Source organism: Tympanuchus pallidicinctus, unplaced genomic scaffold (assembly GCF_026119805.1).
Source record: "Tympanuchus pallidicinctus isolate F22 unplaced genomic scaffold, pur_lepc_1.0 scaffold7, whole genome shotgun sequence".
Taxonomy (NCBI): domain Eukaryota; kingdom Metazoa; phylum Chordata; class Aves; order Galliformes; family Phasianidae; genus Tympanuchus; species Tympanuchus pallidicinctus.
The window spans coordinates 12437335-12455820 of record NW_026294791.1 but is presented as its reverse complement, the minus strand read 5'-3'; the positions used below and the strand labels follow the sequence as shown (position 1 = coordinate 12455820).

General features: G+C 35.6%; 1 protein-coding gene across 14 annotated transcripts in view; it reads right to left on the bottom strand.

Annotated features, from left to right (window-relative positions):
* Positions 1–1005: 1005 nt before the first annotated feature.
* ADGRL2 (adhesion G protein-coupled receptor L2) overlaps positions 1006–18486 on the bottom strand; it is a 155794-nt gene continuing 138313 nt past the window's right edge. For 4 of the 14 annotated variants that reach the window (XM_052667095.1, XM_052667096.1, XM_052667097.1 and 1 more), the window contains 6 exons: positions 17661–17752; positions 15629–15797; positions 11943–12071; positions 11431–11527; positions 8659–8787; positions 1006–5376 (listed from right to left, as the gene is read on the bottom strand). In XM_052667095.1, coding sequence (XP_052523055.1) covers positions 4622–5376; positions 8659–8787; positions 11431–11527; positions 11943–12071; positions 15629–15797; positions 17661–17752 — 1371 coding nt within the window. In that variant the 3' untranslated portion in view covers positions 1006–4621. Of the gene's footprint in view, positions 5377–6042; positions 6096–8351; positions 8434–8658; positions 8788–11430; positions 11528–11942; positions 12072–15628; positions 15798–16464; positions 16492–16779; positions 16825–17660; positions 17753–18486 lie in introns of all 14 variants that reach the window. The other 10 variants (XM_052667106.1, XM_052667108.1, XM_052667101.1 and 7 more) reach the window with 8 other exon arrangements.

Here is an 18486-nt window from a genome sequence, read left to right as displayed (position 1 = left end):
GCTTTAAATTTCCTTGCTGCTGAGCTGGGGCTTGTGTGGCTGTCTGCAGCACTGCTACCCACTCTGTCTGCATATTGGTGTGATCTGTTTCACATGCCAGGAATGTTGATGGGGTGCAGTTGAGATTAATGATGACATAATACAGTAAGAAGAGATATTAATGCTCTTAGGCATGAATTAATGAAATACCATTGAGAATTTATCCTGCATGAATAAAGGGATTTGGAAGTTGTCATTCTAAAAATCACATGAAGTATTTTACTGAAGGAAAAAAAAAAAAAAAAAGCTTTCTTGAAATGGACAGGGTTCTAATGAACACTTACTCTAGATTTTTTGCCAGAGCTGGATGACCAAGCTGGATCCGTTAATTGAATTCCTACTGGTTATATACGTGAGGCACAAATCTCTTGCATCCAGGGCTGTGCTAACTTCAGTACGGAGCTGGATTCCAACCTCTAGTGTAGTTCTGGGGTAGAGACTCAGCATGCCAGGCAGCCATGAATATGGACCCATGCTGCAACCCCCTTGCTTCCTGGAATGGTAGCAATGCCCTTCATAAATGTGGAGGTCAATTGTCACCAACTATTTGAAAAAAATCTGAAGTATGTTTCACTGTGAGCTCCCTCTTTGAAGGGCTGAAGTGTTTTGTAGGGCTACAGCAGAGCTGAAACTGAAGAACTGCAGATGTCTCCCAGTGCTTCTCACTCTCAATCATCCCTTAGAATGTGTGAGCTGAAACTCCTGTGAAGGTGTGTACGTGTATATATAGCTGTCTGCCTGTAGCTACTCTTGATTTTTAAAAAGCTACATTCAGAGAGAACTTTATCCTAAGTTGTCACATAATCAATTATGGAAGACAGGCTTTGTTAGTTTTGAGGCAAAACTGGATAACAGTATACAGGGAACAGTTATTTTTGTTATTCTGTTAATGTCTGTTCAGTTCAGAAAGAAAAATTCCTTAAAAATTAGGACATAAAATGACACATATTTTATCCATAACTTCCGTCAATTTGAAACACCTTTTATTGTCTATGTAAGTGAATGTATGTAAACTTTATTAGTAATTTCATTTCCAATTTAAAAGAAGCAAAGGTGGATTGTAGAGTTCACAGATAAAGGTTAATTCTAACTATAAAGGTATTACCAGTGTTGCATTTCTTCATGTTATGGTTCACTTATGTAGAATTGAGATGTATTTTATATTAAACAATGCATAGCACCATTATACAACAGTTCACTAAATGCACATCCCATTTAATCTTTTGCTGGAATATAACTGGACTGAAGTTACAAGGAAGAATTGGATGGAGCCAGTAGGGTTAACACTGATACTAACAGGAGATTACTAGCCATAAGAAAATTACAGCTCTTCTGAAAGACAGTGCCTAAAATAGCAGCATATCCTTGGCACCATCGTAGGAACTGGTTAACTGGTGACCCTGGACAAACACTTGTTTCCATTAATTCTGCTGTCATTATTTTGCCATTCTTGAACTCTTCCTCTCAATTCTTCTGTCCTTCTGATCCCAAGACAAGATGGCAGGAACGTGAGAGAGAACACAAAGAAATTACAATAAGCTGTCGGCTATATAATTATATTGTAATCTACTACACTGAGAAGTTACACCAACAGAAATTTGGCAAGCTATTGCCTGCTAGCTGCTAGCTAAACACAGGACATTTCACTATCAAAACATTAAAAGAAAAAATAAAAAGGAAAAAAAAAAAAAACAAAAACAGGCTTGCTAAAAAGCAACATCTTTACTACAAAGAAGCTAACAAAAGAATTCCGGTGTGATACTTAGGTTCAGCTGGTTCATCTTAGGTTCATCAGCTCAATTTTCTTTTATTTTATGAATACTTGTTACATTTGCAATTGGTTATATTTTTAGTATCACAATGCTACAAACCTTCCAGCATATAGTTTCACCACTGCTAGTTAGACAATGTGACACAAAGGAGTACTCGCTTGAATTAGGGTGGAATATTCTGCTGAAAGCTGGTGATGTTACTAGGTCATGTACTGTAATTACTTGAGCACCATGGGTTTAAATCCCTAAGATGTGATTTCCTAGGTAGAAGGCAGCAGGTATGTTTTTAAGTTGCCAGGCAGACCAAGGGAATCATTTTGCTCCAAATTGTCTGCTGGTATACCCTGAATCAGAACAAACCCTTACTTCACAGAGACTTCAGATTTTTTTAAAGCATCTCTATTACACAGAAGTAAACAGTTTCTGATTAAATTTTAAATGACTTTGACATGAAGATAGTAAATTCTAAGTATTAAGGAACTTACTGGCAAGAACTACCAGTAGGATACAGTAAAGATGCCTTTGTCTTCAGTGATAACTGCTACAGTCACAGGCCTGATTACAGATATACTGAGGTTATCTGAGCTATGAGGTTACCTTTACCCAGGTATTTTTTATAGAGTTAGATCTGTCTCAATACCAGGAATTCTTGCCCCCAGAATTTTTTTGAAATCCAAACTTTTTCAAAATGCACCTATGCAAAACTATCGTGCATCAATATATATTCCTAATGGAGCTTTATACATACTAGCAGTTTAGAAGCAACTTAGAATTTATAAGGCTTTCAAATGAATTTTTGCTGTTGTCATGCCTGTATTCAGTCACACTGTCCACACGTGAAACAGTGGCCTCTGTGATAATGAAGGAAAGCATTTTCGGAAGCTGTAACAAATGAAGTCCTTGGCATGATCTGTGAGAAGCCCTGGTGTTAGAGGGACAGAAAGAGGCTTGGGAACCAAGGAAACAAAGATTTCAGACTTCCAATTTTGCCACTTATTTGTAGATAACATCTTGGACTGCCTTCTGCAGTTTTCCTGTCTGATAGAAATGAGGGCAGTCATGCTCATTTATCTAATTCAAAACGGTGATGGATTGATTATTTGTATAGCACTCTGAGTACTACCCAAATGCTGCTTACGTTTTCCCTGCTACAAGAATATATCTTCATCACTATAATAATTACTGCTAATTACTGTTGCTGAGACTATGATAGTGGTATTTTATTTCAATACATATGCCTACTTAAAAACTGTGTAAATATATGAAATTACAGTACTTTTTCCCAATGACCCTGCTATGTCTGAATTTGATCCTATTTAATTGTGACTAAGGTAATGAATAGTAAAGATGAACTCTTCTGTAGCACTACACAGACAGTTTCTGTTGTATTCTCAACACTTAAATCATAAAATGTAAAGAAGCCATTCTAAGCAGGATACAGCTGGGTCAAAGGACTTGCTGATGCCAATTATGCTTTGTACATAATAATGCACATTTTACCTATTTGGAAAAAAATTCACATTTATTTACTGTCAAACAGGTGTTAAACTTTACACTGGATATTAGTGATGGGCTCATTATTAACAAGTTTACACAAAGGGATGAAAAAAGCAGAATTTAGTTGAAACAATTTACATTTCATTAGATTTTTATCATAAAATAAATTAATTACTAAATATAGACAGAAGGAATATGGAAGAGTAATAGTTATGTTTTATTTATTTTTTTAAAGGACAGGCACCTTTTATTCACGAGAAAGTTTGTGAGAAGTGTCCAGTGTCCCCTTTGCCCCTTACCACCCAACCCTGGTTAAGAATGAACAGGGAACTGAGTTACAATCTTTGTTACCTATACCAAATTTGTGCAAGGCTTGGCATAATTGGCTTCTAAAACAATTTTCTCCCCAAATTATGTTTTTGGCAATAAAAATTAAAAAAAGAAAAGAACAAAACCTAACTTGTCAAAGCAGAACACTGTTTACAGTGAAAAATAAGTGAAAAACGGGCAGAACTTGCATTTTAAACTTACTACTGTACTATGAACAGAGTGTAAGAAAAACAGCTTATATGTGCAACCAAGAGCGATTCACAATATTTTCTTCAAACTCTTAAAATTATTTTTAATGACAATTATATTTCAGTTGGACACAAATGTATTTATTTTACCCTAGCAATAGAACAAAATATAATTTCTTTAGCCATTTTTTTCATGAGAACGGTTCCTTGTACAGTTGAGGAAATATATGAAATAAGGCCTGTGGCTTGATTGCTAGTGGTTAGACATGTATTCAATCTTTGCCTTAATGGAAAAGATTTGCAGTGAACTGCAAACTGATGCAGAATATCTCTCCTGCTTTTGCAAGTCTTGTCAGGAATAGTAAGGTACAGTAAATTTGTCCCACAGGATTTTAGAGCCTACGCCTTGTATATAATACAATGTAGGCCTAGGAAAAAAAAAATGGTGCAGCCATATTTACAAATTTAGTTCACAAACTGCTGCAGTAAAATGGCTGGAAAGTGTTTTATTTCTTTTTTCACAATTTTGTTAAATTCAGCAGCAGAAGATATCTTAAAATACCTTGTTGGTATTTTCTTTGTAACAAATAATTCATTTTAGTATACTCTGTGTATATACAAAGTTTTTGTTTTATAAAAATTCACAGAACTGCGAGGTCCAGTCATCCCCATTACAGAGGAGAACCACAGGGTCAACAGAATTGTCTCTTCAAGCAGATACGAGGGAGCCTGCACAGGGCCAATTAAGTCTTTTTAATACTTGTACATGGCCTTTAATATTTCTTTGCTACACTATTAAAGGCTTGTCACTAGTTGCATTTGTCCTTCTCTAACATCTCCTTCTGGAATACATCCTTCCTTGTTAATGGGAATTATATAGCCGTCGCTATTACCCCTGCTGATTTGATAGTACATCTGAAGCTGATGGCCAGCTCCTAGATTTGGCATGCTCTTGTAGTAAACGTCCTCGTTTTCACTTCTCCTGGAAGGAGAGAGATCTTCTTCAACATCGGGGCTGCTCTCTGGGTACGGAGAGTCTCTGAGGTTGGGCATACTTGTGTAGAGAGAGTCTCTGTTGGGGGACTGGAGGTGGTCGTCAGCCTCGGCTGTCAGCTGTGAGACATAGCTGTCAGTTCCCTCGGTCTTCACTTTCTTCTGGGGCTGGTACAGAAGGGAGTGAGTCCGCTGAGGAATAAGTGGGGCCTCGAGCTCTTTGTGGTGCAGCTCCAGCCCAGGGGTGTCGCTGTGCATCAAAGATGAGGCGTCTGCCACGATGGCATCATCTTCGCTGCTACTCCCACCGATCACAGCCTTGGCTGGCAGTGTGCGCTCCAGGTTGTGGTTCTTGCTGTTGCCCCGCAGGTTGTTGTGCACTAATTCTGAAATGATCATTTTCTCAAAAGCAGTATCATTCAGGCTTAGTCCACAGTCTACAACTTGCACACTGTCGTTATAGTCACCATTGCGCAAAGAGTAGCTGTTGTTGAAATTACCATTTAGCGGTAGAGTATCCATGGCACTTGTATCCCTGGCATTGTTCAGTGAATGTCCTGAAACAGAAAAGGACGGTTCTGGTTATTGCCTGATATGCTTAACACATTTTTTTTTTAAACAAAATTCTTTAATGTAGTTCAGGACAAAGTTGTACTTGAAAGTAGGACTTGAGAAAAGTTAGGTTATTGAACATTCCCAAACGTAAACAGTTGCACGCCTTATAGGAAAGATGCCTTTATACAATAGTAACATGCATTTCCTGTGGGGAATAGTGGCATTTTAATTTCTTAATTTAATGTCATTTCTGTGACTCTTCCACAAGGAACTGTTCACTCCATGCCCTTGCATATGTAATGCAAAGCAATTTGTTTGGAAACATCTATGTTTTGAAGTACGTCACCATGATTTAGAAGAAAGAAAATTAACAGAATTTGTCCTAAACAACACTAAATTAAAAAGGAATTAGATCACAGACATAACTGAAGGTAAATGTACAACATAAACCCACATAACTGGCAAGCAACTACTTTAACACGTTTCTAACATTTTTCCCTTTTTTTTTTTTTTTTTTTTTTTTGAGATGAGGTAAAGAAAAGAATGAAAAAAAATGGATAAATACAAAGAATTTATGTTAAACAAGGACAGCCATCTTTCACACTACAGGGACCAGGGCCCACAAGCACCATCCAACAACACGATAGACAGCAGGTGGAATGACTCACTTTGGACAACTCACATCATGTCTGTCTGCTCAGGCTATCTGGCCTAAGAGTAGCTGATATATAAAAGAAAGTAAAATGATTTATTGTAACATGATGAAGAATTACTGAGCTTCTCAGCAACTTAGTCAGAGCAAGGGTTCAGCAAATTAGATTACTAAGCAATAACAGCTTTTCTTTTCCCACTTAATGTAATTTTTTTGTACTAATTCTGTCTGCCAACAATGGCCCCAGGCTTCTAAAGGTCAAAGTTTGCCTGCAGTCTGCATCAGTCACAGTGACAGCGCTGAATGAACTGGAATAGTTAATTAAGAGTTAGGCCCACAGTTACCATGGGCATGGAAGTCAAATGCGGAAATGTTAGAAATTTCTGTAAGTATGTGTCACAGAAATTAAACCAAAGAATAAATATTAGTTGTGGAATGGGAAGAGGAAATCAGCCATGGCTGATATCTCGTAGCTGCTGGACAAATGACAGATTGGGTAAGTCTGCTAAGAAACATGAAATAAGTTTAGGGGGAGAAAATGAAGTCTTATGATGATTAAGGTCTTTGATTTTGACTTTTTGTTTTTGGTGGTAGTAAGGGGGGATAACACAATAAAGAAAAGGATTTCCTACAGACACAAAGACATGTAAACTATGACAGCACAGTGCTTCTCAAGCAAAGGAAAAGAAAAAACTTTGAAAGAAAATAAACAGTCTGAATCATGGAAAGTTGGATGGTTAGAGCATTCCTAGTAAATCACTTCATCTACAGAAGAAAGAATGGAGTGACTACTGAAATGAGACTGACCACTGTGAGGCTGCTGCATTATATGCAAGGCTTGGAGGAGTATAAGAAAAAAGTTGTTTTGGAGAAGATTGTACATTTTTTGTTTTTGTTGTTGTTTGTTTGTTTTTGCATAATTAAAGCTGCAGCTTATCCTAGAAAATTCAATCTTCTCTGGAAAATACTGTTTTCAATTAAAAAGTAATTGCATTTTCTCATGAAAGAGTTTTGTCTTCAACTTTAGAAAGCAGAGTAATAATTTCCGAATAAATCTGAAGTAATTTGCAAATCATTTTGTAACTCTGTTACTGTTAGCTCCTCTTCATGTATACTGATTTAAACAGAGATGAAGGTTGTTTGAAAGGTCTCCTTAAGCTTTGATTAAACAACTTTGTAGTTTTGCAATTTCATATATGTTCTAAGGCTTTTTCTTGCAATGGATTTTAGCTGTGCAGAACATATGGCATTTATAAAAGTAGACAACACATGGACCACATGCTGGCATTCATTTCCCTCATGAAAGTGATTTAATTCTATAATTTTAATTCTCTTTTCTTTTGCTAAGCAGATACCAAAATGTATCTGATAATCCAAAATGAGTTTTCTATGATATACTGCAGAGTTAAGCATACTAAAATATATTTAAATTGGTTTGATGAGGCAAATTTTGTTGCCCATGATCAGGTAATTATTTGAAATCTTTCCATAGCCTGTAGCAAGATTACTGTGGGAATGTAAAAATATAAGTAAATTGTTAAGCGTTTCTGCTTGACACTGCTTTGGTTTTGAACAGCAAATTATTTCAGCATTGTATAACTTCCGTTACCAATGGGGTTTGCTACAGACCTCATGTTGTTTTCCAAAAAGCAGTATGCAAGTACTTTTTGAATGTGGAAACATTTCATTTGCAAATTGTGAACCACTTGCCCGCTGAGTCTACTTCATGACCGCTAGTTATGTTTTAATTGTGCCCATTAAAAATCATGCTGAAAAAATTTACATTTGATAGGCAAAGTTAAGTTTTACTCCCATACTTGTCTCTCTGTAGGTTGCTAGAGGAAAGCATAAGGAAAGTAAGAAAACAAGAGAATGAAAATAGAAACTACAGTTCAGTTAAAAAGGAAACTTGAAATAAAATCTGGAAACATGAGCTCTTTATCAAAGATTTATTGTTCCAGTAATACTAAAGTGATCTTAACGACTCATCTAACAGAAACTGCGAGATATTTACTGATGAACTGCACTGTAGTTAAAAAAAGCAACTAGAGGATGTAACAACAAAATGTTAGGTAAGTGATGACACCCTTTATGCTGACAGAACTAAACTGTTCTAACTGTTAATCTCATGACTTTCCTACAGGAAATGATCTACCATAAAGCTGCACTATACTATAGATCTGTTTGACGCTGGATACAATTTTCTATGCTGCGGTATCCAAAGGTGTCAAGATGCCTTGCATTGCTTTAGTACCTAATCCGTTCCGTGAGCAGGTTTTTCTCATCAAGCTTTAGAGTCAACCTTACATTGTATAGACATGATACCTCTAAGTGATATATATCTTGAAGATGGACTCTCGGACCATGTGGTGTCAGTCCTGTAATAGTATATTAAGATTTATGCCACCTGTGTTAAAAACATGGATAATTATTGGTAAATACTGTTACGGCAAAGGCATTACTATAATATAGTGCAGTTTTACAAGCTGACATTGGTAATACTGCATTTCTCAAACTGACAGAAATTTTGAATGTATGGCTAAGGTATTGCAACTTGAGTTTCTACCTAGGGAAAAGAAGGGATTTGGAGCAAGCCAAGAAAAGCGGTTTTATTCAGGAAGTATAAGCACACCTGGTGAGTTAAACACAGGAGCTGAAGGGGCATTACATACAACAGTTTCAGCGAGCAATGTGTTATAGGGGTTGTTAGTGCCGTGTGGTCGAAGAAGAGGGTTTGTTAGTAGGTAATTGCCAGTCATTCCTGAAGCAAAAGAAACAGAAAAAAATGTCAGTTCTTTAATTTTATTCTGACAGTTTCAATAAAGAATATTTTTATTCATCATGAATCATGTAGAACCTGTCAAATGTAATGCAGATGAAAATTTCTGAGTATATCTGAGCTATATGTTTGAAACGGGAGTAGGAAAATACAGTTAGATTCCAGTAATTCACAGGTGCTGTCCAAATCCCCAAAGTAAACATCTGGTGAGAGTGACATTTACTAATGTACACAAAATTGGTGTTCATAAGAATAGCAATTAAATGGGTAGAGATCAAGGTACTACATAAAGCTACTGCAACTTTTAAAATGGTATCACGGAATGTTTCTGTCCAGAATGGAGGGAACTGAGTTTCTTAAATCTAAAGGTATTGAAAAATCTCTTATGACAGGATCAGAGCTGTTATTCACTTTATGACAAACACACGGAGAGTGGAAGGGAATTGTGTTTTCAAACACAGAGTAGATGACGAACTGCAAGCATATCTTAGTATACGCAAAAATATGCATGCTGAGGGGAAAGCAAAATATTTGCTCTAAGAAATCAGAGCATTCACATTTTCTCCTGGGACATTCATGCTACAAATTTATCTGCCAGGTTTTAAAAAAGAATTTCTTGAATGACAAATTTATTTAAACAATCAGTTCACAAACACTGTAATGCGAAGCATGATACTACAGGAATGAACGGACCTTTTAAAACTCAGTTTAAATGTTAGTGCAACATCATTTAAAGAATGAAAAAAAAAAAAGCATCTTTTGAGATCTAAAAAGACAGTTAATCTCTGACTTCTAGATACTGAAAGAAAAGCTGTCTGGAAAAGTGACAAAGAAAACTTACTTTAAACAATAAAGTTAAATTTCTACTTCCTTTTGTGTTGCACTGCACAGCAACAAATCAGAATGGAAGTAATAAGCCAGCTATATCTATATACTGTATTTTTATTTGGCAATGGAAAAAGTGATATTATATTCTATATTAATGCTTGGTACTGTACAGAAGCAGAAAAATCTAAGATGCAGAGATCTAGGGCCTGATAATGATAGTTTGTGTCAGTGAACAACTACAAAACGGTTCACTGTAGCTTTTTTCAGTGGTAATCTAATTCCTACAAGAAAAACTAACTGAAATACTTCTTGTTGTGTACCATGTTTAATATTGTTATTTGAATTACAATCTCGAATTATTTATAGTATGCAAAATTTGTTATCCAATCCAAAGTATTTCTCTTTTACTTTAAGGTGCTGATTTTTATTTTAAAGAAAACACTAATTACTAGATAATCACTAAACTTTTCTTACAGGTATTTACCCCTGAGATAGCAGAATTATTGTAATTGAATAACAACAGCATCAATTAATTTTTTTTAGCCATTGTGGAGCATCTCAAGTGATGAGACTGGAGCTCCACAGCAGGGAAAAGCCTCCAAGATCTGTGCTCAGCTCTGAACCACTTGAAGCTGTAGCATGGGCAAAGTGTACCTCCTATGGTGAAATCCCAGACTTTTATATTTATAACATATTTGTGGGCTTTTAAGAAATGAAATAAGAAATAGATTTTCTACTAAGGATATATATATATATATTAATTTTGCCAGAAGAACATAAAGATTCAGGAGGGAACAATAAGACACACAAGTTGTCTTAGATATTTCTGTAAGCCAGTAGGATCATGCTTTTTGAAATCTTGTCTTTTGCCAAATACTACGCTTTTTACTTCCAAAGCAAACATGAGTTAAGTACAGGTCTCCACCACCAAATCTTGAAAAAAGCACAAGGGAGAAAATTTGCCATTTGTGGTTCACAAGGGTTTTACAGTAGTCCTGACAATGGTGAATTTTCTGTTTGAAACTTTTTAAGCCAAGCAGGAACTGGTCAGAACTACGTTTGTCTCTTAGGGATGTGAGTGGAACAATAGGCTGTGAGCTTGGCTTTCACACTCTTCGCCTCCATTACTTAAATTGTTTTTTTTTTGTTTTTGTTTTTGTTTTTTTAAAAGGGGTGGGGAAAATGGAGAAAAAAGAAGGGACATTCTGTGTTGATTAATATCCTCGTCTTCTAAGTGGACATGAAAATGCAGTTACAGATTTCAAAGTCTAATCAAGATAAGAAACTTAAAGTTTTGGCTTCTGTGCCTGAAAATCTGGATCCTATCCCATATGACAGATACAATGCTCTTTGAAATAAAAAAGATAAATGCTTTACAGACATCTTTTGCATAGAAATGATATCAATTAGATTTCACTGGGAAAATTTCTGCACCTAAAAATCATAGTCAAATATGCATTAAAATGTTACTGCACTCATATTTCTGTTTCAGATTTAACCTATAAAGGTTAGAAAAGATTCAAAATTATGATCTTGCTTTTAAGTTAAATTATTGATGAAACTTATTTAAATGCTCTCCCATGAATGGAGGAATTCAACTTCTATATCAGGGGGCCAGCTGAGGGAACATGGCTTTAAAATGTGCTGGTGGATGACTTTAAAACTCTGCTTTTAGAGTACATTTGTTACAGATTTTTTTTTTCAACACGTTCTTTTCAATTCTTCTGTGTTAAATTAAATTATATAAAATCTGTAAAAAATTTGTCTTCTAAAACTGAAATGTTCCCAGTGACTGACCTTGATTAAGTGTTGAAGTGCTGTTGATGTCACCTGAGATAAAAGAAGATTCAGATTGTTTTCTCACAGTGTCATTCCACATCCTCCTTATACGACTCTGTTAATGTAAAGCAGTAAGACAGAGCGCATTAAGTTACAGAAGATTTTTTCCTACTTGTGTACTATTATTTATTCTCATTTATTTTGCACTAAAGTAAGCCATTCTTATAGTAGAGAGCAAAGCTCCATCCTCTGTTATTACAATTCTAATTTATTAAATTTCATTTAGATGAAACATGATAGTATAAACCTTCCAATAAACCAGCCCATAATTATAAGAAAAATAAGGCGTTTGCATTAGACCAAATTAAAATAAAATCTTTAAAAAGAAATCAATTCTAGCATGCAGAACTATGTATTTGCTACCTAAGTGATAATAATGAGAAGACAATTAGTACTTCTGATTGGAGCAGATCTCAGGGGGCTTTTTATAAATAAGGTTAATTAAAAGATGTTGTCAAAATCTTTGTTACCTGAGTGCCAGAGGAATAGCGAGCACTTGTTCTTGTTGTTGATGCCTTCACTGAACTGTGAGGACTCTCAGTTGGTAGTCCACCACAGCAGTAGGAATGTCGGAAGCATTTGCCATATTCCTTACGTACCTATGGAGAAAAAAAATACTTTAGCGCAAAAAATAGAGTGTCAAACACCTCTATTGACAAAAAAGACATCAATCTTGCACTGACAACACTCAACTGCTTTTTGAACAAATACATAATTCTTGCCTACTGAAATGATGGCCTTTAGCAAAATTAGATATTTTGCCTTATTTAATGGCAGCATTATTGGTTAGCCAGCATTTTTGAATTATTTCTGAAGTATACATGTATTTCATTTAGACATATATGAATAATTGTTGCTGAGTTGTTACAGGATTATTTTTGTTTTGTCTTCATATTGTGGATTAATACAGTTGTTTACCTGAATGGAATATTGGCTGAAAATAGTCATTTTTTGCAATAGTTTTTGGTGCACAAGCCATAGAAAGCCTGTCTTCCCATCTTGGCATACAAGAAAGGCTGAGGCAACGAGCCTTTGAGCTTCTCAGTACTTCCCATTTAAGTTACTCCTTTTAGGAAAGCATGCCAAGAAGACTGTATTTAGTCTAAACTGCAAGGACTGTGAGCATTTTTTCATATGAAGTTACTCTGGGTAACTCAAATAGTCGCTAGCTCAGCAGCTGCAGCAGTAGGGCACCAGCAAAGGTCAGAGCCAGGAGTTGAAACGTACAGGCTGGGAAACTAAGCATCTTTTGTTTTTAGGACCAAAAAGTAGAATCTTTGCTATTGTCTCTTCTGACCATAGAGATGTGAACACACTTGTTAAGTATATGAAATTTCTGTCTAACAGAACAACATTATTCTGATGGCTTAATAATTTTAGTATTTGACCTGCACTGATTTACCTTCTGTTTCCATTGAGCTACTGGAAACTTTAGTTTTGTAATGTGCATTAACATTGTAATGTGCATTAATACTGTCATAGAAATAATCTGGATGATATTACAGAGCTTTTAATTCTCTCACGTTTGATGACTGCTACATTGCTATTTATTTTTCAATAACACAAAAGAGCACATGTATCCTGGCAACATGATCAGTGAAAGGACGCGCTGGATAAAACTTGTAAAGATGCCAAATATTACATTCACAAATCTTCTGCCAGATTCTTGATAATCCTGGAGTCTCATGTGCATCGATGAGACTTCTAAATTCCTCTGAAAAGTGACATTTCAGCTAATCTGTAAATTCTGCTTGGCCTACAGAATATATGGCACAGAAATAAACTTGTGTGTGTGTAAAACTGAGAAATGAAGGAAGGAAAAAGGCAAAAAGTTAACTGTGAATTTACATAAGCCAATACTCCAATAACTTTATCACCACTAATGTGGTGTTTCTATAAACCATGAAGTTCAGGAAAATTTGAATAGTTAATGCTTTAATTTCCACCAGAGGACAACAACTCATCTATTTAAAAGAATATCATATATATTTTAAGTTAACTCCTACCAATATCAGCACAAAACACACATACAAAAAGGAAAACAGGAAAAACAGAAAGGCCTGGACATAGAATTGTAACCTTTATCTTCACATTCTCAAAAATGAAAGTCTGTAACACTTAAGAAAACACATTCCTGACCATTAATGGATATTAAATGCTCCAGAACACTATATAGTAGAGACAATAGCAATCAGAACTATATTTTCATCCAAATGCCACCCTCCAGGGCTGGTTTTGCCTAATGCCTATATTGCTGTGAATGTGCATTATCCGTCACTACAGCGCGTTCCTCTGTCATTATTTCTAAATTATAGCTTGTTGGAAATAGTTGGAAACAACGGCACTATCATCCCGTCAGAACTGCAAACATAATAGTTTTCACTTTCACAATTCTATTTCTCTGTTCAATTTAGTGACCAACTAGTAATAACAGAATAAAAAGACTATATTAGCTATGCAGACAGAGGATCAGATAATATCCAGTCAAACTCACTGAAACTTAAAAATCTTAAATGGCATCTTTAACATTCTTCCAGGTATAAATCTTATTGCTCCAGGTTATGCTTTTTCACACTTGACTGGTATTTTAATATTGCTTTTTGCTGACTCCACTTAATAAAAAAAAACAATGCATAGCTGTAAAAAGAAATAGAATCTGTTTTTTATTTTCAAGCCCAACACAAGTGATAAAAAAGCAACATGATATGAAACCTTAATCTAGAAATTATTTACATTTTGAAAATTTCTTCCCTCTTTTCTTATGATCACTCTCCTCTCCAAGTGTGTTTTTATTATCTCAAAATGAAAGCTATACGATTTTCCTCTGGATAAAATCCATTCTGTCTTCCACATCTTTTCCCAAAACATGTCTGAAAGCCATTGTCTACACCAAATCTCGAGACACTGGCACTGTTAAGAGCTGAGAACACACAAGAATGTGATTTTGCCCTTATGTAATAACCTTTTATCCAAGAATCTTTAACCACTTTATAAATATCAGTTAAATATTTCTCTGGTGAACTAATTATAAAGGCAGTTAATAACTGCTAGGCCTCCTGCCTAAAAATGGTACAAATATTTAGAACCTAAATATTGCAAGTTGGGTGTTGCCAAACAACGGACTTACTGCATTTTATCTTATGGTCTGTGGTGGGCTTTTTCTGACGTACACATTTCCCCTCTGCTCTCAACTCTTTATTTTCATTTGCTGTGCTTTCTATGAGCATTTTACTTTTATCCTTCATTGGAGCATCTCTAAGGCATGAAAACATTCTCCATTCTCAGTCTGGGACACAGAGAGAGAGTGGGAAACCTGATCCCGCCTAGCTGTGTCCTTCAATTCCATCTCACTTGTCTGTTTATCTCTCCTCTATGAGCTTCCCTCTATTCAGCAGATCTGGGCAAAGGGGGCCTGAACTAATTTAGAGCATCTCTTCATTAGGGAAGGTAGTTGCCAGGGGATACCAGTTTCTCCAGCTAAGAGCACTTAGCTATTGGTGTGCAGGGGGAGGCAAATGTTTGAAAACAAGTAGTCATGCTGGTGTACTTAGTAAACTCCCCTCATTACCAGTTGTCTGCAGTTAATGGCTACTTTTTCTTTAGGTGTGCTGAAGTTCACAGTGAAATTACTTTTCAGATCTGACTTAATTTTGTAATGAACAAGCGCTCGCAGCATAATCCCTGCCTATCACCTGTAGTTTTATGTGGCAGCTTAATAGGACCTCATGAGAAGTCTTTGCCTTGATCTGCGAGAATGTTTCCAGGCTGAGATGGGCTGATACTGTAAAAGATCCCTTTTTTTGCAGTGCTGCAGGCAGGATTTGATTCATAAGTGCATAAAGACTTTTGGCTGTGGATTCAAAATTATACATACCGCATCACAAATGTTAAATACAGCTTCTGTATTTTTGTCCCAAAGTTTCTAAACTTTAAAGCCCAAGTTGGAAATACTGCATCCATTTTAAACTCATGCAGGCCAAAAAGCAGTTAAATGACTCTCAGAAGCACATGCAGCAAGAACTGTTTTCGATCCTAGTCTCTTCCTTAAACTTCTTCAAAATACTCCTATTCTCAAAATGTACTCTATTTTTTCACGAAATATATGTGGTATTTTTAAGGACATATAGAGCACACGCCTCTGTTTGCAGTAACTTACTTTCTTTTGAAGGGCACAATGAAAGATGAAAATAAACATTCCTTGGAAAGCATTAAATACTGTGAAGAGATACGTCATCACAACTGTTCCCTCATTGATAAACAGTAGGCCAAATGACCACGTTAGGCCAAGAAGACACAGGAGAGCAAATGCACCCAGGACCCAGGATCTGTAAAAGAAAATTAATTTTACTAACATTACTTATAAGACTGCATGTTGCCAAATCCAATATTAACATTTCAGTTCCTTCAGTTGACTTTTACTAAGTTCATATTCAATTGTAAAAATTCCTTGGGTTTAACCTTTCATCTATTACAGAAAGAACAATTCCATTTGGTACTTTTAGTCTCCAGCGAAAACAGCAAGAGTAGATATGACCTTTTACTTTCTCAAGAACTGCATAGGATGTCAAAAATACTTTGAAATGTCGAAGTATAGTGCAAACCCCAACTACTCCATTGCCTTATCTGCTATTACAAAAGAGATTGATAAATCTGGCTTAGACGCTAATCACAGCATAGATTTTAAACAGTGGTGCTGCTAAATGACACCAAATAATGTAACACAAATACACAAAGGTTAAACAGCAGATTAAGAGCCTAGAGCCCAAATCTTTAATGCTCTGATAAACTCAGCTAAACTGAAGCTAGATGATCTAACTTCTGCATGAAGAAACTCTGCTGAAATGTGGCAAAAATATGGAAATTGCTCTATAGAATAGTGTAAAAAAGATTCCATCATGAATAGGTTAAGGAAAAGGAACTGTAGAGAACGGCACAGAATGAAAGGGAAAGGGAATTTAGTCAGTGAATTCCACATCTAACTAATGATCTTACTTGATAAATGGCTTATTATCTTCATAGCTAGAAAGCATTATAAGCAGAAAAGAGAAACAAAATTATTAGACAGAATTGAAACAGAAATTAATAAGAGCATTTTCAATTGTCTATAAAAATAAGTCAAAATTAGGAAATTCAAAATGCAGAGGCAAGCAATTTAAAATTATAAAGGCATATAATAGTTAAAAATTCTTTAGCAAATCAGGTATCTCAAAACTAGTTAATTAAAATTAAGGGCAATCCACAATATTGACCGAGTTTGTAAAGTTAAAAGTCATGCCAGAAATTTGTTAATGTAGGGTTCTATCTTACCCAGGTAAGTCCGTATTATAGTAGCCATCACAAACACGGTAATTACTGGTGTGGATGAGAAGACAGAAAGAGGAAAAGGAAGAAAAGAGAGAGATGCTAAAGATTAGCTCTCTCTCTCATCATGCAACATGCAATGAAGCTGATACTGACCTATCCATAACATCTAGTCACAATGTTAGCCTTAGTGAAAATCTCCCTTTGCCATTTTCAAAATTCAAAGTAAATCTCTAAGACCCTTTCATATCCAACCCTTAGTATTATAAAATTGCACCATCCCTTCAGTGTTGATAACAAGAACCTTCAGTACAACATAAAGCTATAAGCTAAAGAAGCAAGAGCTGTCAAAACCTCGTTAATTATATAACACTTGCATTACTCTGCAAAAAGGATACTGCATTACAGCACCGAGATAAAGTAAACATTTGCTAAATTAGCATGAAAACAGCAGATAATCTTCAAGTTAACAATAATAATAGAGTCAATTCTCTTGGGAGAACAGGATTACGAGTAGAAACTGCTCAGAATCCTTAAATCAAAAAGTCATTTAACAAAATAAACTTAATATAATCATATCAGTCATGCAAACAGGAACATCATTTTTGAACTGCATTTTAAATGCAAATGAAATTACTACAGTGCAGTGGTATTTCCATGAAACAGTTTCTTGGCACTACTTCCAGGCTGAAATTATCTAATTTTGACCAGCATTTGTGACATTACAGAAACAATGTGACGAAAGCAGGATTGGTTCTGTTTGCTTCTAATTGACATCTGCAGTTGCTGGGAGAGAATGGCATGTGCTACTAATGGAAAGTAGCCTTCAATCAGTTCAGCAATCAGAAAATAATCACAGTTCTCATACTTGAACACAAAGCACTTACTTAATGTTTTCCAACCTGCTAGAGTCTGGTTTCAAAGTGTTTGAGTGCTTCACCATTTTGCACAATGTGATCACCAAGAAGATAAGATTCAGCTGTCAAAACAGATAAGAATGAAATTAAACTACTTCAAGTGAAAGGTTGAATAATAATGATGTTACAGACTAAACAAAACCTCCATAGTTTATTTTCTAATATGTAGAGAAACTGAGTAACTTTATCAGAATGTCTGCAAAAAGTGATTGCAAATACAGATGAAGGGCAAAAATGTTTTAAATTATTGTTTCACTTAATTTTGCTGAATTGACCAGTGCCATGAACCAGCCATATTCAGCTCATATCCAACATGTGTCAGTGTCCATCTAGCTCCATCTTCCAGCATGCTGCATTCAACCCCTGTTCACCTCCACCTCTAAACTCTGGCATTGCTTTCCATCTGTGCTATACCAGTTGCCTTTTCACAATCTCATTCTGCCCTCAGAAGATTTTTCATTTTTGCTGGTTTCACCCTTTTTTTTAAAAAAAAAAATTCCCTTTTTATTCTCACAAATCCCACTGAGGTCTTGAAAAGAGCTAAAATGTAACTGAAAAAAACAGAAAAGAAAAAGAAATATAAAGATGTAGCAAATGCATCAAATTTAACAAAGCCATAGGTATATGCTGTGGGTATACCCTCCCTACTGCCCACTCTCATTCTGTAGTCTGGATTCTGTTAAAGACTGCATGCCACTTGAAAGAAAGGACTATGCTGTCTTATTCTTGCATTACATATAGACACCGAGGAAGATATTGAAAACAGTTTTTTATATTATTGTTTCTTTATTTCACA